Here is a 27,184-nt window from a genome sequence, read left to right on the forward strand (position 1 = left end):
CCCTACAGAAATGGAAATTGCTGCGACCTCTGACGGAATGGCTGCGCGAGAAGAAAACTCCATACCGTGGGGTTTCCCCACCTCAGTTAAATTCAAGTGGGAAGGGTCCCAGAGGCAAATCCATACAATGAAAGAAGCGGAAAAGCTCATGGGACATAAAAGGGGAGAGGAGGAATCCGAGCCCGAGAAACGGCTAATACCCACTCAGTGGTCGACAGGGGAGGGGATTGGACGAAAACTAACAGAAGGCGGAGACCTAGGGGCCCCCCGAAGAAAGACAGCAACTGGGGCTAAGGGTTTTCCGCAGAAGGATCGAGTAATCCCCGTCCTCAAGCGGCAGGCTCACTTCACTCGGCAAAGCAAGAGAGGTGGGGCAAAAACAGGAAATTTACACTCCCTCAGGTGAAGGATGGAAGAGCACTACCGGAACCTCAGCACTTCGTAATTCAAGGGTCCAGTTGGCCAGTAGCGGGAGCATTGGTGCCACTAGTTCCCCAGTGGCGGTAGGATGGTGTTTCTCCTACCAGTTCACCGTTCGGGGGGCAGGGGAGTAAATGGGGACTCTTCTGGGACAAATTCAACACAGCGGACATCACCCGTGGTAAGTGGCATGCTTCGAATCTACACGACAAGGTGCAGCATTCAGCTGAGAACCGTTTCTGTTTTGGGACACATACAGTTTCGGTGTTGCAACCCCGCAGACCAGAACAATGCTCAATATATAGCACAAAAGCTACAGGCAACAGTGGACTATGGCTGAGCTGAGCGAAATATGCATCCTATCTTGGAACGTGCAAGGCATGAACTCACCAAGAAAACGCCGCTCAGTGGAACATCGGCTGGAGCAACTAGAGGGAGACATTGTACTATTGCAGGAAACCCACTTATTACAAGGGGACGAACGTCGCATCAGATTCAAGCAATTCAAAACTGCCTACTTCGCTACCGCAGGGGTGAAAAAAAGAGGGGTAGCGATATTGCTAAGCGACAAAGTCCCACTCTCGCAAATCACAGTACGGAGAGATCCAGACGGTCGCTTCCTTTTGCTCAAGGGCTGGTTTGAAGAACTTCCCATCACTATCGTGACAGTTTATAGCCCCAATACAGCTCAAAACAAGTTCAAAGACCTCATTCCAATTATCTCAGCATTCTGTGAAGGCCACCTGTTTATCGGGGGGAATTTTAACGCAACGCCAAACCCGCAAGCGGACAAAAGTCTTCCCCCCCACGGCGGCGGATATTACGCATGCTCTTTCTCTAGCCGAACTGTTCAGAGAGACAAACTGTGGACGCATGCAGGCTGTTTAATGGGGATTCCAGAGACTACACGCATTTCTCCAATGTCCACAAAGGCTACTCGAGAATAGACCTTATGTTGCTGTCTGGAACGTTATTCCCATGCCTAAACAACGTAGAAATACACACGGGCATGATCTCGGACCACGCTCCAGTCTCCATGAACTTAGCGATATCAGGCAAAAGAAATCCTACCCGGCGGTACTGGAAACTTAATGATTCCTTGCTGCTGGATGAAGCTATCAGGTCTGAAGTAGAAGACACGATAACTAACTATTTTAAAGAGAACACCACAGAAACAGCCCCTATCAATATCATCTGGGATGCAATGAAGGCTGTGGCCAAGGGAGCCTTGATAAGCACAGGAGCGGAACAAAGAAGAGTATAGAATATAGCCATGGCCAAGCTGGAAAAAGATGCGTCTCAATGGGAAGCGGAACTGAAAGCACGCTATACTAGGAAGGCTGAAAGGTCCCTGCGAAAGGCTAAACTAGCACTAGAAATGCATTGCGCGGATCGCACAGCTAAGTGTCTGGCATATACCAAACAGTTCTATTACAGCAAGGGGAATAAAGCAACCAAAGTCCTGGTGCAGAAACTGCAGAAAACGCATAAGCGAAACAACATCGCACAGATACGGGGAGAGGATGGGAAGCTACACCATTCCGACACAGGCAAAATCAAGGAACTGACAAAGTACCATCAGTCTATTATGTCCGTGAGCCCACAGCCCTAGACAAGTTGCCGGAATTCTTGAATGCCATTCCCCCTCAAAACACACCCCTGCTGGAAGGTCTGGAAGAGCCCATTGAGATCGAGGAAATCATAGAAGCGATCAAATCCCGCAAATCTACCGCCTCGGGGGCGGATGGCCTCACGGCAATCTTTTACAAAAAATACGCCAGAATTCTAGCTCCCCAAATGGTTAGCTTGTTTAGCTCCTTTCTCTCCACAGGCTCTGTCACAGATTCAATGGCTGAGTCGACCACGATCTTACTACACAAAACCAGGAAGGATCCGAATCTCCTGACTCCTATCGCCCAATATCTCTCCTGAACAACGACAGCAAGATATTCACTAAAGTATTGGCTAAACGACTGGGGGTGATCCTGCCGGCTCTAATTGATCGAGACCAAACGGAATTCATACCGGGTAGAAGCACACATGACAACATTAGAAGAATAAATGTAACTGAAAGCGCCCGGAAAATGAGGGTTGGGATGGCCGTGATTTCACTGGATGCCCATAAGGCTTTCGACCGGGTGGATTGGGGCTACATCAGGGCGGTCCTAGAACACTTCGGTTTTGGCACCAATTTTGTGACATGGGTGATGGCAGGCTATCAAAGACCCACGACACAGCTGCGGATTAATGGAATCAGGTCTGAACACATACACATAGCTTGGAGGTACCAGGCAGGGATGCCCTCTTTCTCCCCTGATTTTTGCCCTCTCGATGGAACCCTTTGCGGCCAGAATCAGACAAAATGAGAGCATTAGAGGGATATTAATAGGAGACGAGTATAAAATCACCTTATATGCAGATGATGTGTTAATTACCACATCATCATTAGAAAAATCCCTAGGAGCGCTGTGGGAAGAAATTGAAGTGTTTGGGGCCCTTTCAGGATTCCAGGTAAACCGGGCTAAACCCGTTGCCTTGGGCATTAATCTTACCACACAGGAAAAAGAAGCACTAACCCCCTTATTATCTATCCCATGGGTCAAAGGGACGATTGAATATGTTGGGGTCCAAATCACAAAGGGCCCGTTGCGGCTGTACTCTAGCAATATCCCACAACTCATTCATAGCTTACAGGAAGACCTTAAGAGGTGGAAGCAACAGGAGATTTCGTGGTTTGGCCGAATCACAGCCATCAAGATGAATTTAATTCCCAGATGGCTTTACCACAATACAGCATTACCTATACAGATCCCAGGTCCCACCTTAAAAGCCCTGCAAAAGAAAATATTAGACTTAGTCTGGGGGTGGGGGGGGTGGGGAAACCTAGAATTAACAAATGAATCATGCTAAGGGGGAAAACGCAGGAAGGGTTGGGAGTCCCAGACCTAGCTAGATGCTCCTTAGTGCCCAACTATCGCACGCATTCTCCTGGGTGCAAGAATCAGATCCACCGAAATGGAGGCAAATAGAAGAATAGTGGTGTCCTGTCCCATTATAAAATCTTCCGCATTTACCAAACATAAGGCTGCACACAAATAGCGGCCCCTTAGCAGCCACGGTGGTCACGGCAGATTGCTGGAAAACCGCATCCGTTGTTGGGGGGTGCGGGGTACCATGGGACCGCTGACCCCCATTTGGAACAATCCCAACTTCTCGCCGGGTAGGTGCCCAAGAGAGTTGCAGGCCTGGATAGAGGGTGGTTTAAGTAAAACCAGCGATTTCCTGGAAGAGGGTGCCCCATTACATTCGAGAGATGAAAAGTGAAATTCGGGGTGGGGGAACAGGAGAGATTCCATTATGCTCAGATCAGGCACTGGGTGTCGAACAGACGAATCTGAGAGAAATGTGCCAGGGAGCTGACGGCTCTGGAACTCTCTTTAAATACACCAACTACCAGGGGTAGAGTCTCCACTATCTATAGACTTTTAGACAGTTCGGACCCGGGGGAAAAAAGAAAGATACATGCTGGAGAGGGAAAAGGTTCTAGGCCGCGAAATAGGGATTGAAGAGTGGGGGGAAGTCTGGGCAAGACTTAAATTATGTTACAGATATTACCTGACCCCAGTTCAAATTCAGAAGGCCAATCCGAGTGCTCCTGGTTCCTGCTGGCGGGGCTGTCCTGTACCTGGAACTTTGTTCCACTTGGTCTGGACCTGTCCTAAGGAAGAAAGTTTCTGGAGAGCAATATTAACGCACATCAAAGATATCACTGGGCTATCTATTCCCTGGGATCCAGGCATTATCCTTTTGGGGGAGACAGGAAACGGCGCATACCCTCTGTCAGGGCAAATATCCAACCTCTGCACCCACCTGCTCCTGGCAGCGAAAATCACTATGGCCAAATTATGGAAAGATGAAGGGGGACCCTCAATAGCGTTATGGTGGTTCAAATGCTGGGAGATAGCCGTTGCTGAGAAAATTGGGGCGATCCGAGCAGGAACCCTGAGCAAAACATTGACCACTTGGGACCCATTTTTGGATTATGCAGCAAAATTCCCAACTCTCACCAGGAGGCCCCCTCTGACCAGAAGGCTTCAATGCAGCCCGCTATACTGATCAAGGCTCCACATCCACGCCCATGGAAAGCGGATAGCAGTGAAACTGGTAACAGAATGGGAAGGGTTGGAATCAAAGTTGTTACCCGCAGTGGTAGAAGGGCATTAACGGTTCCCACAACCGGCAAATTCTATGGGAAGCAGGTCATGTTGAGATAACTCATATTTAATGAATTAATGTGATGTCTGTGTTGAGTTGGTAAAATTCAATAAAATGTTGGTTAAAAAATAAAAATAAAAAAAGGTAAATCATTTTTAAGACTTGTAATACTTTTTCAGGGGCCTTTGACTTTACCAGTCCATCCCAATCTAGTTATGTGAATCTCTGGGTCAGATTGAAAGGCAGAACAAGCAAGGCACCAGCTGGATAAAGTCAGGAGTTCCAAAGGAGGCTTCTGGTAACAAGTAAGGAACAAGTTCCTTACCTGTAAGTATTATTCTCCAGCATGGATTCACATGCTCATGAATATTCCCCGCCGTCAGGCTGGGAATCCTTGGTAAAAGAAAAAACAGTTTCACTTTCACTTACAAACTGTCTTTCTCCTATAAACCAATCACCGAGCTCTGGGTCATGCTGCCCCCAGCCAATGACTGCCCTCTCCGTAAGCCCCTCCTCTGGCAGCCATCTTCAGATTTGGTAGCATGTAAAGTGGCAGTATGACCAAGAAGAGCCACAGAGGGGCAGGAGGGAGGGTATGCATGTCAATCCATGCCAAATCCATGCTGTAGAACAATAGTTACAGGCAAGTAACTTTCGCCTTCTCCAGCATGGGGTCTGGCATAGATTCACATGCTCATGGATAAAAAAATCCATAGCAGTACAACACTACACAACCACAGGAGGTGGCTATGCTCAACAGAAGCAAATGCTGTTACCTCCGGAATAGGCTCACCTTAAAGCGAACAGGTTGCGTAGCAGCGCTTGGCCGACCCTGGACTCTCTGGAATCCCTGTCGAGGCAGTAGAATCTTTTGAAGGTGTGCGTGGAGCTCCACGTAGCAGCCCTGCAGATGTCCAGTAGGGGCACACCAGACAGGAACGCCATTGTTGCAGCGATCGCTCTGGTGGAATGGGCTCTCGGATGGCCAGGCAGCGTTCCGTTTGCCAACTAGTGGCAGTGTGAGATGCATCCGGCAAACTAACCTGGAGATGGAAACCTTGGACAAGGCCTTCCCATGGTTCACAGGACCAAAGTTCACGAATAGTTGTGATTTCTTCCGGAAACTCTTGGTGCGTGCCACATACAACTTCAGCGCGATAGCCACATCCAGCGCGTGCAAAGTCCTTTCAGTCGGCGATGAAGGCTTTGGAAAAAACACAGGCAGCACCAAAGGCTCGTTAAGAGGGAATTCCGACTGAACCTTTGGCATGAAGGAGTGGTGCGTCCGCAGCACATCCATCGTTTCGTGAAAAGTCAGATAAGGCTGTTTGCAGGAAAGGGCCTTCCCACAGGAAGGAACACGCGTCCCCCATGCTCCGCGGCTGGTGGAACCTGCTGGCCAATTTCTGGCATTTGGAATTCATCGCCATCGCAGATCGATCTGGGGTCTGCCCCACTTGAGAAAGAGGCTGTCCACTTGATCCTGCCGCAATTCCCACTCGTTGGCAAGAGCGCAGCGCCCTGCTGAGGGAGTCGGCAATGGTGTTCTTGACTCCCCCCAGGTAAAAAGGAATGAGGAACAGCTCTTGGGCGACAACCTAGTGCCACAAGTCCTGCGCCTCTCAGGAGAGCGCGGGGATTGGGTGCCCCCCTGCTTCCTGATGTAGAACATTGTGGTGGTATTGTCCGTGAAGACCCTCACCACCTTGCTCTTGAGTGACAGAAGGAACGACCTGAGGGCCCAGAAAACTATTTGCAGTTCCAGGACATTGATGTGGAGATCCCTCTCCTCCGGTAGACACAGGCCTCCGGCGTAAAGATGTCCGATGTCGGCTCTCGTTCTGGAAATCCATGCCCCCAGCAATGGTGGAGTGCACAACCCACCACCTTATCGCTGGACGGAAGTCCTCATCGAGGACAATCTTGTCTGCGAAGCTTCCAGACACCTGGATCAACCGAGCAGGCAGGAATTCCTGAAGGGATCGCATCCGCAACCAGCAGAGTCTGATCAGGTAAATACACAACGACATCATGCCGAGCAGCGACTTGATGGTCCGCACTGTGGCGATCTTCAGTGCCAACAGCCGTTGCACCTTGCCTAGCATGGACGCTATTCTCTCTTCCGAGGGGGCCGCCAGACAGGAGACTGTTGAGCTTGGCCACCAGGAACAGCACGTTCTGCGATGGTATCAAGCAGGACTTTGGATAGTTCACGGAGAACCCCAGATCTTGTCTAGCTATTGGAATATGTATAGGATTGTGCGGCCTGCTACAATCAGTGGAGCCCAAATAGCCTGCAGTCAAAGGGAATTTGCACAGGGAAATAGCGTGCCTTGGCGCATGTGAACCCTGATAGGCAATCGTTATTCGCATTGAAAAAGAAGCTTCAGATGAGACGATCAGGAAAAAGTTTAGTAAACTAGTTCAGGGGAAATATATATGTATGGGATACATTACTCACTGCAATCGTATTTCTGATACTTGTATCTGCTTAGATTCACATGCTTTGCATAGGCTGACATCTAGTGGTAGTCGCAGAATATTCAAAACTCGAAAAGGGACATTGACAGGGTGTGCCAGTAATACTATCCCTAGTGTGACAATGTAATAAAGCAGATAAGAAACGATAAAGCCACAAAAACATCTATGCACCTTCTACTCCAAGAGGGGACGAAGGGTGGGCGCATGTGAATCTAAGCCGATACAATCATCACACATGCTATTACAGTAAGTAATGCATGTATTCTGATGCTTATGAATCTGCTTAGAATCACATGCTGTGCATAGACCAGCGAGCAGTACCCAGAGATGGGGGTGGGATGTGTGAAGGAACAGTAGTAAAGAGATGTCTTAGTACCGCTTGTCCCACCCAAGAAGCAGACCTAGAGTGAGTATCTAGGCAGTAGTGTTTTGTAAAGGTGTATATAGAACTCCAGGTTGCTGCTTTGCAAATGGACTCGAGAGGAACATTTGCAATGAATGCTATGGAAGCCCCAGTACCCAGAGTAAGGTGTGCTCTAAGCTTGAAGGAGGGCAGATCTCTCTTGGCAAGAGTGTAGCAGAGTGTGATGCCATTGACAATCCCCTTTGAGATGGCTGACTTAGAGACAGGGTCCCCCTTCTCTACCAGCCACCACTGAAACAAACTGATTAGTCTTTCTTAGTGGTTTTGTTTTTTCCAGATAATATATGACTGCCCTGCGCACATCCAGTGTGTGTAGGCTTCTTTCTGCCATGTTTGAGGGGTTCTGGAAGAAGGTGGGTAGTTCTATTTATTGGTTCACATGGAACTTTGAAATTAATTTAGGTGCAAATCTTGGGTGGGTGCACAGAACCACCTTGTCTTCGTGAATTGTGACAAATAGGTCTTGAACTGAAAAGGCCTGTAATCCACCGACTCTTCTTATTGAAGTGACTGCCACAAGGAAGGCGGTCTTGTAAGTGAGTGCTTTAAGGCTAGCCTTATGCATAGGTTTAAAGGGAGATCCCATTAGTCTAGTTAATACCACATTTAGGTCCCATCCGGGAGCTGGATTTGAAATTGGGGGATGAAGTCTTTTAACCCCTTCCATAAATGCCTTTATTACTGGGATCTTCCAACACAACACCTTCTCTTGGGATATGGTGTAAGCTGAAGGTGCAGCTAGGTGGACCTTCAGGGAATTAAAAACCAGACTGAGTCGAGCAAATGAGTTAGGTATAAGACAATATGGGTTGGAGAGCAGTCTATGGGATTGATGCTCTTAGAATGGCACCAGATAACAAAGCGTTTCCATTTAAAGGAATAGAAATGTCTGGTGTTTCGGCTTTCTAGCTTCTTTAAGAATGTCCATGCATCTTTGAGGTAGTTGAATGTGCCCAAACTCTATGACTTTAGGAGCCAGGCCGCTAAGTTGAGAGTTTGCGTGCAAAGATGGAGTGTTTCCCCCCTTGTCTTGTGAGAGCATGTTGTATGGGCAAGATGGCTTCATCGGAGGAGCGAGTGACATTGCCATCAGATGGGAGAACCAGGGTTGGCGGGCTGACATGGGGGCCACCAGAATCCTTGTGACTGGTTCCTGTCTTAATCAGGGCATTGTGCATTCTCCAGAGTTGCGAACAAGTCGATCTCTGGGAAGCCCCATTCCGCGAAGACATTGGAGACGATGTCTTTGTGTAATTGCTATTTGTACCCTGAAGGTAGAGGGAAGTCTCTGCTGAGCACGTCTGGCAGAAGATTGAGTTCCTCTGGACATGTGGAGGTAGGCGGAACATCTTGTGTTTGAGAGCCCACTTCCAAATGTTCTGGGATAGTTTGGATAGCCCTGGTGAGTGTGTGCCCCCCTGTTTGTTCAGAATACATGGCTGTGGTGCTGTCCGAGAGGACACGTACTGTCTTCCCCTGTAGTTGTGTTCGGAAAGTCTTCAGGGCTTTGAACACTGCTATCCGTTCCAACAGGTTTATGCGATTGGACGCTACTGCTGGGGACCAAACGCTGTGCGATGAAGCAGGTGTGCCCCCCACCCGGTCAGGGATGCATCTGTAATGAGAGTGGCTTCTACTGCAGGGGTGGTGAAGGTTTTCCCCCTTCAAGAGGTTTTGCCTTGACCACCATTGCAGACAGAGAATGAAGGCTGCCGAGACAACCACTAGATCATCCAATTGTCTGCTGGCCTGACACCATTGGCTGTTGAGCCACTCTTGCATGAGGCACATGCGCAAACGTGTGTCTGGGCCTTTTCCATGCTGGCTGCTAAGGCCTTGAATGACCTTCCTTTGGCCCTGCGTGCCACAGACGACCATTTGGTTTTCTACCGCTCCTTAAAGACATTACTGTTCTAAGCCCTAGGATGCTGCCGTTCCTCCACTTCCAGCGCCATGATGCCTTCAGGTGTACGCGTGCTGTACAAATAGCCATAACATAAGTAAATGCAGGAGGACATCATCCCGAACAGTCGCATGGCTTTGCGTACAGTCACCTCGCGACTAGCTGCATAGTGAGGGATCTGGAACAGCATGTTTTGGACCCTCTCGTTGGAGGGGAAGACGAGGCCCTCTTCTGTCCAAATTAGAGCCCCCAGAAATTGTTTGACTTGGCTAGGGTCTAGGCTGGTCTTTTTCTTGTTTATTGAGAATCCCAGACTGAAGAGTAGATCTACCGTATTTTGGGTGTTGATAGGCATGTTCCGTACAAATCCCGTTATTAGCCAGTCGTCGAGGTAAGGATAGACTGCAATGGACTGCCTGCGCAGGTGGGTCGCTACTACCGCCAGCACCTTTGTAAATACCCTTGGGGCTGAGGCAATGCCAAAGTGAAGGACCTTGAACTAATAGGGTTTGTTCTCCATCATGAACCTTAGGTATTTTCTGTGCGCTGGCAGCACTGAAATATGAAAGTATGCATCTTTCATGTCCAATGTTGCCACGTAATCCCTCTGTTAGTAGAGGGATTATCTCTTGCAATGTTGTCATTCTGAACTTTTGTGGATTGACAAATTTGTTCGCCGGGCACAATTCTAGCACAGGGTGCATGGTGACATCCTTTTTGGGTACAATGAAGTACACTGAATAAATACACTTGTTTACCTGTAGAAAGGGGACAACTTCGATCGCGCCCTTTTCTTGCAGGATCTCGACCTCTTGCGGTAGGATCTTCAGATGTTCTGGCGATCAGCGTCTGTTCATTGATGGTCGGTAACGAGGTGGTCGGCTGAACACAATACAGTAACCGTGGGTGGCGGTCTTGAGCACCCACTTGTCTATGGTAATTCCCTCCCATGCATGAAAGAAATGCTATCCGTCGCCCCAACCGGGGAGGCATGGGAGGCGACCCGGATCGGTAAGTCATTTTTGATTTGTGGCCGGGGAGCCTCTTCAGGTGGAGCTTCTACCCCTTCCCTTGCCGCGACGCAGCCCTCTTGGCTGATATTGGCTTGAGGACCATGGTGAATTTCTTGTTCCGTGGGGGGAACGTGGGAAGGATTGTCCACGAAAGGAGCGGCGAGAGCTACCCCCTTGCTGCTGGTAGGGTCTTTGTGTAATCTGGTTTAGAGACTAAGGTTTTATGTTCCTTTTTTGGCATCTCTAAAGCCTCATCCACTGCTTTTCCAAACAGGTTATTTTCTTCTACCGGCTTGTTTATGAGGCATCCCTGGGTTTCAGGTATAAATCCTGAATTTTAACCACACGTGCCTTTTCAGCAAGGTACCTTGCGCCAGTGTTCGTCCTGCTGTTTCTGCAGCATCCAGGGTGTTTTTGAGAATGTTTTGATTGACCTGCCTTCCCTCCTACACAACCGCCAGCAGGCTCGTGTTGGCTCTGGGACTTCCAGCAGGCCCTCCTGGAGCAAATTCCACTGGACGTCGCTGTAACTAGCCAGCAATGTGGCGTTAGCTATCCTGGTGGACTAGGCTACTTATGTTGTAATGTGCTTTCTCCGGGAATACAACTTCTTGCAATCCTTGTCTGGCGATGCTTCAGCCGTAGACCAGGGTACTCCTGCTCTTTTCCTAGTAATTGTGACCACTAGGGAGTCGGGAGAGGCATGTCCCCGGATATATACCGGGTCTGTTGGAGAGGGGCGAAAAGGTTTCGACTCGTGGGTTTACTGCTTTTGTTTGAGATGAGTCAACAAAGAGGGGGCAATGCGCCGTTTGATGGAGTTCAATAGAGGTATCGCCTGACTTGAGGGTAGTTTTTCTTTCAAAATATCCTCTACGAAGTCAGTGTCTTGTACCGCCTCCTGACTGGCGATTTGAAAGTGTTCAGCTGCTTGGTGCAAACTTAATCAAATTTACCTATGAACACCCAAATCGCTTTATGAATTCAAAGGCGGAAAGGCAGACATTCTGCAAGCTGGGACTGAAATTCAGTTAAGTAGTGATTTTCAGTATATGATATGATATGATATGGTATTTGTAACGCGCCTATACACAAGTGTTTCAAGGCGCGACGAGGCAGGGGGGGAGGGGAACAAGGGGAGACAGACAACGATCCTACTAGGCCAGGTGTCATTCAGATTGCGCAGATGGACGATAATTTTTAAAAAGTGCTCTTTAGCACCATCTAATCTATCCTGTTTTTCAAATGTTCCTTGTGTGAACATAAACATTCATATTTTTTAAAGAGTCAAAGTCTTCAGGCAAGGCTTTTGCTAGATAATTCCTACATCATTTACAATAAAGCGTTCACAGAGATCTCCTTCGAGCTTTGAATGAGGCCCAATTATGGCCCATTTTTTCACTGTGTGGCAATTGTTTGGATAGGTCAAAGAGCAATCAATCAGTCTTTCAACTGTTCCTTTGCTTTGTTGACTTTTGTGCTGCATGAGTCGGTAGTTATTATGGAAAAACCTGTAAGGGTAACATTTGCTCATGGCCTGCTGGACTATTCCAGATGTGGTAAACAGAAGCCTGGGTGAGGCTAACTGGAGTGGGGAGGGGGGCCCAGTTCTCAGAGAAAATGTGAACTTCAAATGACATTAAACAAGATTGGAGAGCATAAATGTTCCCAACAAAGAATTGGAAACAACTAAAACGTAGAAGCCAGCCCCCATTTCCAGTCACACAGCCCCATGCATAGGTTTTTATCAGCGATACCAGCGGAGCTGTGCCACAAGTGGCTCTACATACTACTGCATGATCTAGCATGGAATATTGAGGTAGAAATGCCCATAATGTTCATGAAATACTACATAAGTATTACAAAAAATATATTGATTTTAAATTTAAAATATATTCCTGAAAAAGTGTTTGTCGCAACTTCAAGTAAAATACACTGAGACAGGCATGGTATCAAGAGAGACACAGACTCAAAAGTAACAGTTTGAAAACCATTATTTTCAAACTTTGTGGGATTTGTGTAATGCCTACCTGGCCCTAACTCTAAAGGGATTGTTCCCTCAACTAATGCTTCTAAGGGCTGTCGATGTCCGTGAGACCAAAACCATAGTTCGTCTGTGTACAAACCTATGCTCGCCATCACTCTTAAGTCAAATCTGATGGGGGCGGTCTTCTCAAAGGAGAAAAGGTGATTCAAAAGTAAATGTAAACCACAGCTGGTTTCAGATAATCTTACCAATAGGTGTAGTTCTGCCATTTCAAAATAGTTGAACTCAAAAGGTTTGCCCTTCCACGTAGGGTTCTTGCAGCAAGTCAATAGAGTTTATAATGTCTCTGGGTCCCTTTGGGTTCCCTTCCCCAAGCTCAGACCCCACAGTTCTTTCCAGGCCTCCCAAGGTTCAAAACATTGACAGTTTCTTACTTTACAACTGAACTTGAGGATTCAGGGTTCCATTCAGGCCGCCCAGGGTTCACTTACCCAAGCCTAACTCCCTCAGGTCTCAAACAAAAACGTCTTCTTGTCAGGATGTACCTTTCACTGTACAGTTCTTTCATGGGGGTAGTCTCAGAGACCTTTGAGAACGCCAGGTTGTTTGCTCGTCCCAGGTACAACCCCTCTGACCTCTAACCCCTCTGCTTATACTCTGGCACCTTTTCCTCTTCTATGCCTCTTTCACTCAGTCCTTTTCCACTTTACTGTGTCTCCTGCACACCTTTTTCTGTTGTGCACACTTGCGCATTCTTTCCACCTTTCTTTGCCTCTTGCACACTTCTCCTTATTTTTCACTCTCCTGCACCTTCAGGTTCCCACTGTGCTCTCTTGCACCTTCATTTCCCCATTAACGTGCCTCTTGCAGTCTCTGTATTTCTTTCGGGTTGCTTGCATCTCTTGACTGAGTTTTCCTTCTCACTGTCTCTACGTTTCGGTCTGCTTGCACTCCTCTCCATACTTTCGGGACTCTCTCGCACCCACTCTTGGCTGTTTCCACGCCAACAGCGCACTGTGCTGTCTTTCATTACTTCCGCGCCTCGAGCACAACTTTTCTGTCATTCAGCTTTGCCAGCTTTTGTCTTGGTTTCGCTCACCGGGCTCTTCTTTCAACCATGCTCCTGCTACAGCCACCCGCATGCTACTGAGTTTCTCTCTGTCTCACAAAACTCACCAACAGTAGCGTGGCGCCCGCGAGCAGGTCAAATAGGTTTGGGTCGAGGTCAGGGTCTCACCACCTGCGTTTCAGACACCCTTGGGACCGGCACACATCCCCAAGGGAACAAGCATTTCCCTGAACACCGCTGGCAGGATACAGGCTGCCTCGCTCCGGCTCCCTGGAGACATGGATCTCTAGCCACGCTGCAGCCCCTCACGAACACCGGGCCAGAATCTCGGCACATCGTTCTCCTGCGGATCCTTCAGGCTTCTCTTCCTGCAGCTCCCTGATCCTTGGCTCCTCTGGTCCAGTCAGTATCCCCAGCGCGCTGAATTAATCTGGCAGAACCACCCTTTTTATACTGCAGGTGAGAGTCAAGTGGAGTCAGGTGTGCACAATTGGGGGAAGTGCCTGACCTTGCCTGACTATTAGTGGGACAATTCAAAGGTGTTAGATGGTATGCCTCACTTTGTATCCCCATGTTGTTTCTATGGGTAGTCCTCATTGCTCCCGATCCCTTTTCCTCGTCCCAGTCCTTATTGGAAATGGGGAGCGGCAGATGGGGTGTGATTGGAAATACCCCATTAAGGCTGAGGGAGAGTGGGTTGGGGTATAATTGAGAAAGGGTGAATACCATATCGTGCCCTTGCCTATTCTCCTCCCAATCCCCTGTGACCCTTCACTGAGGTGATCCTCCCTTGCTTGTCCACCCCCAGGGTCGGGATCCAAAAGCAATGGCCCTTTCCTGGCCACCTGAATGGAAGATCCCGGGGAAGTAGGTGGGAGAATATGGACAGGTTTTTCACAACACCCACTCAAAACTATGAAGGGGACCAAATGAAAGGGGCATCTAGTTACTGCATGCACATTTTGTACAGAGAGGTTAAGATAAAGCAATGATGCAAGGTCAAGATCCCCTATGATTTAATCACCACAATGTGGCTCCTTCCCTCCAGCATTTCAATACACTTTCTATTTCTAAGTTCATACCAAGCTTCCATGAAGTTACATTTTTTTGCAGCCGTCCATCCAGAAGAGCTCCAAAAAAAGCCACAAAAAAAAAAAAATAGATGCTGGAGACCCAAGTAATCTCAAATAACGTGTTTATATAGCCAAATTAATCTTTTTTAAATATTGAAACAAACAGTCGTTCTCCTGTGGACTTTGGCAACATGGTGCATGAAAGAAAAACATGATAAAACAGTCTTTCTCCACATTCTTTGGTGCTGGATCTTTTGAAAACCATCCATAAAACGGAGCTTGAAGCAGTGCGGGGTGATGTGGGGTGACTGGAACGTTTTTACAAACCGCTCTCAAAGGCCATTATGCAGAACTTTGATTAAATGGCGATTGTGTATCCTTCAATTTTATATTTAGGCCAATACAGCCTATTTAGCTCTGGCTGGCTATTGTATCCAACCTGGAGTACAGTTAGACAAGCCCTATTCAAACAAGATATCAAAAGATACCAAACCGCAAGGTCGTCCTCTATTCGGGTCCATTCACCAAAGCACGTGAATATCACCAGACCAACGCTTTACCTTTACCATTTGTCCTACAAGTGGCATTGAGGGTACAGCAACATCAGGAAAAGTATATCTTTCAGTCAATAATAAGCCAGTTTGCCTCTCCCATTGATATCTATAAACAGAGTGTGCCTGGGTTCAGCCAGCCAAATTTCATACCAGAACTTATTCATGGTGAAAGAAAAGAATCTTAGAGTCTTTGTGGCACTGTGTGTGAAGATTCCGTTCTTAACATAAGCCAATTTAAGACCAACTAAAGTGATACTTTTTCTAAAAGGGAGCACTGTCTCACATGGTGAAGGGACATCCCTGGAATACAGGTTGTATGTGTAAACGTAATGATAAAGAGCGGGTGTGTGTGTGCAGCTTTTAAACTGACGCAATGGAGGGCTCCAGGGACATCCACATTAAGTACCGGGATGGTGCAAGGAGTTTTGCCACTTAAAGGAATTCACATTTTGATGGGACGGTTCCCGGACCATGAAGGCAAATTTGCTGTTGGGAACAATATGATGCTTCCGTAATTGTGAAACTCTAGGCAGCTGCCGGATAATGCATGACTCTGGAACCACTCACAAGTGTTTAGGTCTTTTTGTGCTAGCCAAAACTGATGTGGGACCGGCAGTTCAATTTACCCTCGCAAGACATGTGACTGACATGCGACGGACTGGAGCTCGGACCTTTCACAGGAGCAAGTCAGTTCACAAAACTTTCCAATTTAGCAATGAGCCAGTCCACATCGGAACATTATTTTTTCATAATTATGCAAATGTTTTTCCAAATTAATTATCTAGTTAGAAAAGGGCTCCCACCAATTTCTGTAAATATAAACCCCATCTGTAAAAAAAAAGCCCTTCCAACACATGTTAAAATGCCTCACTCGCAATATTGGCCGCCTTTCATTTGAGTCGTTACCTTGGAGAAGAAGTTAATACTGTAAGTTATGGTGTGCATGGTGACTGGGTGTCCACGGATGAAGAAGCCACCAAAGTAGACCTGGTCTAGGTTATGCTGCTTGGCATAAAGGCAAGCCAGCTGTCCAATGTCATTGCTGATCATGTGGAGTAAGCTCTTTGCCATGTCTTCTTTGGAGAACTCTAAGTGGAACAAGAAACAAATATCTCAACACAGCAAACTCTGGAATAAGACAAGTGTTTGAATGTTCTTCTGAACACAAGCAAATCATTTTTAAGAAGCTCACCAGTTGGAGATATATCACCAAGAAAAGTATGGTGTGTTTAAAAAGGTTGAAAAAATCCCTTTCACCTGAAATGCGAAAGTAGGAAAATCCATTGGCGTCAAGTCAGGTGAACTTTCAGCGATGGCTACTAGGATACCCTGTGGAGTGTGTGACTGACTTGACGCCAATGGATTTTCCTACTTTTATTTATACATGTATATATTTTATTTTTTTCTTTTCTTTTGTTTAAAAAAGACATTCAACATTTTGCAAAAACAATCAAAACCAAGAAATGCAATACAGTTCAGAAAAATCAAAACCATTATCACATTACAAAACGTTTAGATCTCAAAAATAAAAAAATGCCCATCCTATTTTACATGCAAATGTCATTATCTGTTAAGAATTTTCATGATTATAATGCAGTCCAATTGTAAAAACTTAATAAAACCTGCCACAGCTATTACCACCAAGGTGTGATAACCGCTCAATCTTTAAAACAAGTTTTCTGAATTTTGAAATCTTAAAGACTAAAAGGTCCATCCTATTTACACGCAAGCTTCATTATTGATTACCAGATTTCATGATTTTGATGCAGTCCAATTTTAAACTCTTAATAAAACCCACCACACCATTAGCCACTGAGGTGGGGGTGACCGCTCAATCCTTTCCATAAAGGTGTCTGAATCAATCAGAACTAAACGCCTAAAATATAAAATCTGCAACAAATTCAACACCGAACATTTTATAATCAAGTGTTTCAAGGTTTCCTCCACCTTAGGATCCCTACAAAATCTGCAGAGTGCCTTTTCCTTTTGTATAAGGCCCCTTCATAAACGCATGCTGCTTTCCTTAGGCCCCTCCTCACCTGCTTCTAGGTCATTTCCCTTTCGCGAACAAGTTCATTTTCATCTTCCTGATGAATTAAGCTATAAAAATCTCAGCGATTTTGGAAGCAACCTGCCTAGTACTCCTGTGAGGGGAGTGGGAGCGGATGTGCCCTCTGGTCACACCAACGCCCACGGTGTTCATGTAGAACCAGTCGGGTATCTGCCCCCCCATATTATGGACGAGTTTACACTGGGAAACGGCGACTTCGGCCCCACTGCATCTAAAGAGGAGGTGCAGGCATCCTCAACCCCAGGGGTTTCACTTTCTGGCTCCTTTGCGAACGACCCCTTTAACTTCCCTGTCATCTCACGTATACTTAACCTTTTGGACAAGCTTACCCATTGCTCCCTGAGAGAAATGCAAGGCTCCTTAGTCTTTATGAAAGAAAAGATGGCTAAATTCGAAGGATTTATCCTTGCGGAGGAGCAATCCAAAGCATTCTATTTTGCACAATTTGAAATAATGTTGGCAAATGTGGTAGTGCCACCGTTATTTGCCTCTTTTCCGCCGCCATCACGGTCGCAAGGCTTCCAGACGGAAAATGTGTTGTTGAATGCTTATTTACCACAAAGATCGTACTCGCAGGTGTTGTAAGGGGATCATAAGGTTGGTTTGGAATATCCTGACTGTGAGGCTATAGATCTGCTGGAAGTTGCCAAACTCCACCATGATCGGCTTCTTCAGGTTGAACATCTACTGTTTAATTTGGCAGCAATGTCGCATTCCTTCGAAGACTCTGTCCACTTAAGTGGAGGAATGGAGCTTGCCAATGGGGTAGACAACACACCTGATAGCCCTTCTGCATTGACGGCTATTATTGACAGTCAGACCAACCCAGAATCCGTTGTTCCTCCGTTGCCATGTGAGCTAGAGGTGACACATTCTGAGCGAATCGGAAGGCGAAGAAGACCTTCCTGAGGGCTCAAAAACGCATAAACCTGGCGAAGGCCACTCAGAAGCAAGTGGCTAAAAAAGTGTCCAGGGCTTCCGGTCTCCAGATTAGCACAGAAACTATTCCAGGACCTACTACTAATATGGGGAATGGTCAGGAGGAACTGGCTCTGGATCTTCGTGACTTGAATGAGGAAAGTAAAAAACATCTTCAGATCAAAGTCTTAAAATCTGTCAACGTGCAGGTACCTGTCCCTAAACTTCCCAGGACTACACCTGCAAAGTCCCAACCACAACTTAATTGCTTCTTTCCCAGCATTGAAAGCAAAAAAAGTGGTCACGCGGGCCATTGGTGAATCAGAATCTGCACCCTCCCCAAAAATTGCCCATGAGATACCGCCTCTTGTATCAAATCTGGAGGGCCTGCCCCTTGCCCCAGTGGGACAGGAAAAGGTCATTCAGGGGGGTCATGAGGAGGTGGCCACCGGATTACGCCCTGTGACGAAGACCTAGAACAAAAGCCTCACCTGGGGGAGCCAATGGCTGACTTCCTGTCCCTTTCGGAAACCCCCAAAGACATGAAAGTAATCATTGGATGGTCTAGTAATCTGGACATAAATGGACTTGCCAGGATTAACAGGTCCTTTTTGATGAATTCTTTCTTCCAGATTCCCTCACTAAGAAATTTATCATCAAAAGGACCTGGACTGGGTAAAGCTTCCCGCCCGCAACAATCAGAGTGCTGTGTAGAGTCCAATCTCAGATAATAACGAAACTGATCTTGGACTTCAAGGATGACTTTGAATTACTGGGCCCCACTCCCTGTCTATTCGTGGACATGGAGTGTGCTTGGGCTTTTCTGGACTTTGTAATGCCAGTTCCCATTGTACGAGCAGAAGGTTCCATAGTGGCCCCTTTTGAGTCCCATGCCAACCAACTAACCCTGAAACTTGCGTCGTGTTAAGTGGTTTGTCATGGCTCGAGCCTCTGATTAAAGTGGCTGCATCCATGAAACCTCTACCCTCGGAATCATAACAGCACAGGATTGCTATTGCATCCTGGAATTGCTGTGGGGTGAATAATCTTAAGGTTTGGCATGGGCGTGTAGAGTCTCGCCACAGGCCAGACATTTTATTGTTACAGGAAACGATGGCGCTAGAGGCATTTGCGCTCGATTGGTACACATGTTTTAGTGCCCCTGCTCGCCGGCCTTGTTTTGGTCATCCATCTGGTGGCATTGCGATACTTAACAACGCTCTGAAGGTGGACTCACGCACCTTGGAAAGCACAGAGTCATGCATATTGGTGGAGTTGACTTTTACTGAATGTATGATTCACTCTCTAATCTTGTTGTCCATTTACTGGAACCCTAGTGCTGTCCCTTTGGAATCGGCTCTAGAGGACTTAAACCGTATCCTGGGCCTTGCAGCTCTTCTTTGTCCCAATCATGAAATTTTAATTGGAGGCGACTTGAACTCGTACATCGAATTGGAAGGCATCATTCGGCATTCTGTCCACTCTTCTCTCTACGCTCTTCAAGCTTTTTGTAGAGGGAATCGATGGGCCAGCTTCCTTGAAGCATGGGGTATTTTTCCTATTCAATTCGCCACACACGCCATTAAAATTTCTTGGAAGCACGGGACCTCATCGTCGCTCATCGACTACATGTTTGCATCAGCAGCATGTTCGGGTTTGCTCGACCCCATTACAGTCTTGAGTGTGGGGGTGAGTGACCATTGAATGTTGACTACCTTCTTACATTTGAGAGTTAATATATACGAAACTATGGAGTCCGCAGGTATGGTGGAAAGTGACAGACACATTATCTGTTAGATGGCAACCCAGCATCTGTCGCAAAATGGTGTTTCGTGTAAACCGAGATCTTCTGGTGATTAACGATGAGCACTTAGCGTTGCGGAACATGGAAACAGTAAATGAATTAAACTGGAAGATGATCCGCACTCACTTGGTGTGCTTATCTAAGGAATCCCGGGAACAGAGCAAACCAGAAGCTGCACGTCCTTACTTGGTAGAGGTTGGCAACCTAAAAAGTAAAAAAAAAAAAAAAAGAGCTGCGGAACTTAAGAGGCATCCCGTTGGGTTAGCAAATTTAAAAAGAGAAAAAAACGTCATTGTTGCTCGCTTTAAATCAAAGCTGAAGTTTGTGCGTTACGCTGCTTACAATCTTGCCAATCAAAATATGATTGAACTGCTTTGTAAGAACACGAGGGACGAATGGTCCATCCTACGTAACCCTTTGGGTACGGTGGATAACCGCATGGTGGCTACTATATCTGGCCCTGAATGGAGGAAATTATTTCTCCAGAAATTTAAGATGCCTGATTTGCACCTAAGGCTGGAGTCCCTCAATTTACAGTTGAAGTTCCCCTCTGTTTGTCCATGGAACATCAAGGACATCATATGGGCAATCTCCCAACTGAAATTTTCAAAAGCGGCTGGGCCCGATGGGTTGCCGCTTTGTGTATTTAAGGACGATCCTCAGTTTTGGGCTAAATATTTGCTTCCATGCTATCAGCTAATATTTCAAACTTGGAAAATTCCTCCCTCGTGGCTTATGGCAATCATAATCCCAATTCACAAAAAGGGTGCTCTAAATGACCCATCAAACTTGACGCCAATAGCCTTAATTGATATTTCAGCTAAAATCTTTATACGGCTGGTCTTGTGTGAATTGGAATCCTACGTTAACGCCGCCAGCATTCTTTCAAAAGCTCAGGTTGGCTTTCGTAGAGCTATGGGCACGCAGCTTAACGCATCTATTCTTGCCCACCTATAGTCAGCTTCACGCACACAGCATAATGGTACGATCTACATGGCATCTTTAGATTTATCAGCAGCATTTGATAGCATATTACGCAACCGCCTCTGGCAGAAAATGCTGTTTTATGGCATCCCTTCTGATCTGGTTGCGATAATAGCTGCTCTCCATCAAAATACCTCTTATAGGGTGTGCATCAACTCAGAGGGCCTGTTATCTGACAGTATCCCGACGAGAATTGGTGTGAAGCAGGGCTGCAATCTGGCCGCTGTACTTTTTAATCTATACCTGGCCGATATTGAGCAAATTTGGGAGGGAACAAACACATTCCCGGTTACTCTTGGTAAGCTGCGTCTCCGCTGGTTGGCATTTGCCGATGACGTCATCCTATTTGATAAAGTACCCTTTGGCCTTCAAAATAAACTAAACATCTTTCATGAGTATTGTAACCAGAACAACCTGACTATTAACTCAGATAAATCTCATGTAATAGCTTCCCCCCCCCCACAAGAAGAAAAATTTGAGATTTAAGTATGCAATAAACTCTCATCGTATTATGATGAAGGAAGAGATCACGTACCTCGGGTACCATATATCAAATGGTATGTCTGTCGGCAAGTGGTGTATAGTGTTAGAGACCAAGCTTAACCATCTGTCTGCACAGATGAGGATTATTTTCTCCAGGTACTGCAGATATTCGCTATAGCCTTTGCTGAATTACTACACCATGAAAGTAGGACCTATCCTCCTTTACACTTTGGATGCTTGCTTGGTACAGTTGGGTCCACTATTAAATCTTCTCCAAGGCAAGATTTGGAAAAGGGTCCTAGGGCTTCCTGGTTATTTGCCCAATCCAATTCTCTTGCATGAACTGTGACTCTATCCCTTGTCAGACAAACATGACTGGCGTATGTTAAATTCCTTTAGCAAAATGATCTTGCCTCCAGCTAATTCTCTGTATGAGGACTTTAGCTTAATGCTAAATGAAGACCATCCTGCTTCTATGGTTGAATTTAAGTTACATATGTCGGCGATCTTGAGATCATTAAACATGACACAACAGGACCTAATTGACTCTCCACGGAAAGTCAAAGCTAGATTTTTCAGGAATGCATGGGCTTGCAATGCAGATTTGATCTCAGGTTATTCCTCATTTCATACCTATGCAAAATTTAGGCAGGCTGTCTCACCCCGTTTGCCCTACCTACTGTGTTTTCCTGATCAACACGCCAGAAGGACATACATGAGATTTCGTCTGGATCTTATCCACATGGGAGCTTGCATTGGTAATTGGACAAGTTACAAAGGGTTGGGGCTGTGGGACTGTTGTCGGTTTTGCTCTATGGTTGGGGAGCGTGAAACCCTGGGACACTTGACTATGTATTGCACCCATTTTGCTCACCAAAGGCTCTGCTGTTTGGGACCTTTTCTTGTATCGAATTCTAGTATGGAGCGACAGCTGGTTTGGCTGTGTTGTATGTTGGGCCAGTCTAACTCCATTATGCTAGCAATAGAAGATTGAGAAAGACCTCTTGCAACTAAACAAATCGATACAGATGAGGAAGGTCATAGATGCCTAACTGGTATACCAACAGCAATTGTCCATACCAACGTACATATTACAATTGGCATTATTGAGGTCTATTGCTATTAAGGGAGAGGTAAATGTCTTGTTCTTCATTGACACACACTGGTGTTACTCTTGTGATATTTAGACGGGCATTCGCCTAAATTGTTGTATAAGTGAGTTCAAAAGTAACTAGTGTTCTCGAGTAGTGTAGTAATTTGCAAACATTATGAAGAAAAAGCATTTGAAGAAAAACTTGTTTTTATGGTATCATGCGTCTGATGAATTTTTTTACAAATGTGTAGTTTATAAGTTTTGACTGATTTATAATTTGTGTTGTACATAACAAACTATTGAAGGTCTGTATGTATGATGTCTATGTTATGTTATTTAAGGAAAAACTTTGTTAATTTTTGTTAAAGGTGTAAATTTATTTTTGCTACCAAATAAATAAAAAATAAAAAAATAAATGAAAAACAAAATAGAATTTGAACTGTGGGGAGAATGTTTAATCTAAATCTAAGAAAGTCGTTAATTGTTTATTCGGATTAAGATTCAAGTAGGGTGCAACTATCCCCACTTTTTAATGATCATTAATAAGACGGTCTAGAGAACGATAATTATGTAAACTGTCAACTGTATTGACACAATCTTTCTTATATAGCCGATGTTTAATCAAACATGGATTTCCACTTACAACAAACTCACCAAACACAAACTCTGATAACAAATTATTACAATAAGCCACCAAATAATTAACACTGTACTTCCTTTTGGCAATCATAATGTTGGGAAAATCACCATACATACTCTATTGGGGGTTGTATGATTGTTTAGCGTGTTTTGGGAGCACAGAGCACAGCAGCACTGCACAGGATCAATGTATAGCATGTTTTTTGAAGTGCAGCGCCACTGCATGGGTTTGATGCATTGATATAATGTGGTACAGCAAGACGTGTTATTGAGCATTTTTTTTATGCAGCGCCACTGCATGGGTTTAATGCAATTGCTTCAAGCTATGTGTTGCCAGTGCAACATATGGATATGTAAATGAAGACAGGCTACACAGGTTAAAAACAAACCATTTTCTCATTTAAAAGCGCATTTTATTTTTCATATTCAAATGCACACAATTTTTTGTTTTCTTTTCATCTGAAATGCCTATGTTGCAAGAGACACATTTGAAGATTAATGAACTAATATAATTAACCGTACTAACATGATTCTAACTTCTTAATAATATAATGTGTTCTTCACTGCAAAATGAGGCAGGCTGAAACTCATTTCAGACTGTGTGCAGATTTTTTTTTCTTCTGTTTTTTTCTGTGCTGCTTTGTCCACAGTATTTTGCAGGAAGCAAGGATTCGAATAGCAGGAAATCAGTTTGGTTACAGTTGCTTACTGTAAAGGATTTCTATTGTGCGCAGAGGGTGGATAGGGCATGATAGAATTTCATTGGTTAGGATCCTTTGGTAGGAGGTAACCAGAGTTTTCTTGTATAATATCGGGGAAGAAGCTGGGGAGAGGACATCTTCACACAGCTCGGAGAAGGACGGGGTTGATAGCTGGGGATGCCCGATTCCTAAAGCAGATTCAATACTGCTACAGAGGCTGGGATTTCCATTCAACAAGTCCCAGTTTGAGTGACAGCAAATGCTTGTCCTTGCTGAGTGAACCCCTCCAGAAGGCGAACAGCCAAAGAAGTTACATGCTGAACAAGCCTGGTAATCATCTCGCTGAAGTGTGGGAGCTGTGCGATGTATGTGAAAATATTCAGTCAGAGTAGGAGTGGAGATTGCTGTGTTTTAACCACATGTTAATGTTGCAAATTGAATTCTTGTTCCTCGCCACTCTCCTTTCATTGTGTACCAGATAATGGGCCTCATTCCGAGTATGGCGGTAAGGGATAGCGGCCACCGGTAACGAGACCGGTGGCGGTATTCCCTTACCGCCATACTCAGAGTTCCCTCTGCGCCCTCGCCCTTAACGCCTGCTTTGAGCAGGTGTTAAAGTCGAGGGCGCAAAGGGGCCTCCAAGCCAATAACGGTGACCGTAATGAACGGTCACCGTTATTTGCATCTTCCCCATTCCCATTGAGCCCTATGGGGGCTCATTTGGGAATGGGGAAGAGCCTTGGTGAATGGGGAATTACCGCCCCGCCAACCTTGGAATGGGGCGGTGATTCCGCCATCCACCAAGGCGCTGCCGGTCCGGGTACGGCGTCAACCAAGGCATTAATAACGCCATTGGTTAGCGCTGTACTCGGAATGAGGCCCAATGTTGTTACTGTGAGCTTACCATTTATTTCTGTAAAAAAAAAAAAGTAAGCCCGTGTTGAAATGCAAGTTTTATAATACAAAAAAATTATCTGAAAGCAGGCGGGAAGTGTGATTCATTTTATCTTGTCCTTTGTGCATCTATCATTATAACACTGGGAATATGGGAAGACCTTTGCACAGTGCAATTGTCATTTTAAAAGTTGCTAAAAGATAAGACATGGCAGTAGCTGTGTACATATGAATCCATTCAGTATATGAGTGCGTGTGTGTTTTCTGAATGGAACATAATAATAACAAGATGAAATAGCCGGCTGCCGAAGGTCTATGAGTCGGCAGGAAGAGAGGCCCTGGACATAGCTCACCAAATGTAAATAAATTGGTGATAAATACCACATATAGCTTGCTGTCGTAGATAAGTCAGTGAGAACAGCCCATGGTGGCACTCCAATTGGAAATGTGGTGTTTCTGAAATGCAAGCCTGAGGTCTCTCTAGTGATCACACGAACAAACTAAACAAAAATAAGGGCTCTGGATATTGTGGTCACATATATAAAACAAAGGATTTATGCTCACCCATAAATACCACCAATAACGCATACCAACATAATGTATACCACTAAATGTATCAGTGTGCTGAAATAATGTATGTATATATACCAAATCTAATCTGAATGCAAAGAGTGATTATTACTGAATTATTTTCCTTTTGGCGGTAAGAAAATACCACTAGGCCCCAGATCTATACAAAATACCCAACAGGGTCCAAGAAATTACAGTTGGTTATATAGATATGTGAGTTGGGGAGCACAACTGCAACAAATGGTGTGCAAACTGAAAAGCTGACTAAGCCGAGATGATTCAGGCCCCGAGGTGCATGCAAAAACACAAAGTGTTCAACCATGAAGCATGAACACTTTCTTTAAAAGCACACTATACTGGGGCACTGTTGCGCGGGCCGGAAAATAGCCGAGTCCGTGTGAGCTCCGTAGGTGCAATGAATTCACCAGCACAATCCTTACTGATCCAGTGATGGGTGGACTCGCAAAATCGCTTGAGAGCAGAGTGAGATGGAACTGCGTGAGCCGACCGAGCCCCAGAGAGATTGCCCCACCAGGTTCTGAGAAAATTGGCAGTCTACACGGGCCCTGGTGTGAGGCATACACATCTGCGAACTTTGGCCTTCGAGAAGATCTCCTCGCTGGAGCAGTCTGTGTTGTGGAAGGACGTTGACTGAAATATACTGCAGCTTTGAACACTGGAGAATGCGGCGCACAAGCCCGCCAGGTCGAGGATGCAAACTGTGATAATAAGCAGCGAACTCTGGTTTGCAACCTGCGCCGGAGGAACAGGAGTGAACCCCCTCACCCCATGCGCCATTGACGGAAGCTGCTGAAAGTACTACCGTGGAATTCGGCAAGCGGGCGGGGAGGTCCGCCTCACCAAGCTGTAGCAACACGAGAGGCGAGTGCCGACACGACACAGGAGGGCTGCACCGCTTACAGAGCCGTGCGGCAGACAAAATTCGGCAACAACCAGGGGCCAACAACACACATCTCGGAACTCTAGCACGAAAGGGTGTGTGTTTTCTGAATGGAACATAACAACAACAAGATGAAATAGCTGGCTGCCGAAGGTCTATGAGTCGGCAGGAAGAGAGGCCCTGGACATAGCTCACCAAATGTAAATAAGTTGGTGATAAATACCACATATAGCTTGCTGTCGTAGATAAGTCCGTGAGAACAGCCCATGGTGGCACTCAAATTGGAAATGGTGTTTCTGAAATGCAAGCCTGAGGTCTCTCTAGTGATCACACGAACAAACTAAACAAAAATAACGGGTTCTGGATATTGTGGTCACATATATAAAACAAAGGATTTATGCTCACCCATAAATACCACCAATAACGCATACCAACATAATGTATACCGCTAAATGTATCAGTGTGCTGAAATAATGTATGTATATATACCAAATCTAATCTGAATGCAAAGAGTGATTATTACTGAATTATTTTCATTTTGGCGGTAAGAAAATACCACTAGGCCCCAGATCTATACAAAATACCCAACATATTTATGGTGCGTTGCAGGCCGGGAAAGTGATCACAGAGCACCTACTGGGCGTGGCAAGTGTGTCTCACACTGCCATCTGTACACTAAGGGAACCCATTTTATAATAACAGGGTGTTACTAAAAACGAAACCACATTCTCAGACCTGGTGCAATATTTAGAGGCAAAGTTGTTTGCACATGGGACGTGGTCATCAAACACTACTTTAGAATGGCATGACCGCATTCAGGGTGAGGTGCAGAAAGAAAAACTAGACAATATTTTTGCAGAAGGCAGCATAATTCAGGTCTGCCTTACAAGGTTATTGAATGCAGCCGATAAAACTGCAGAGAAAGACTGTTTAATACGGCTATGCGCCAAGATCTGGTTTATTTTGAATAGGTCCCTGCGAATGCAA

The 27,184-nt window shown here is 45.7% G+C and overlaps 1 protein-coding gene across 1 annotated transcript in view; it reads right to left on the reverse strand.

Moving 5' to 3' along the window:
• Window positions 1-27,184, reverse strand: part of PANK4 (pantothenate kinase 4 (inactive)) — a 751,790-nt gene that overhangs the window by 342,259 nt on the left and 382,347 nt on the right. The window contains exon 7 of the mRNA XM_069610204.1: window positions 16,046-16,227. Within this exon, the coding sequence (XP_069466305.1) occupies window positions 16,046-16,227 (182 nt within the window). The remainder of the gene's footprint in view (window positions 1-16,045; window positions 16,228-27,184) is intronic.

The sequence above is a fragment of the Ambystoma mexicanum genome, chromosome 8 (genome assembly GCF_040938575.1).
Source record: "Ambystoma mexicanum isolate Mex_15411 chromosome 8, UKY_AmexF1_1, whole genome shotgun sequence".
NCBI lineage: Eukaryota > Metazoa > Chordata > Amphibia > Caudata > Ambystomatidae > Ambystoma > Ambystoma mexicanum.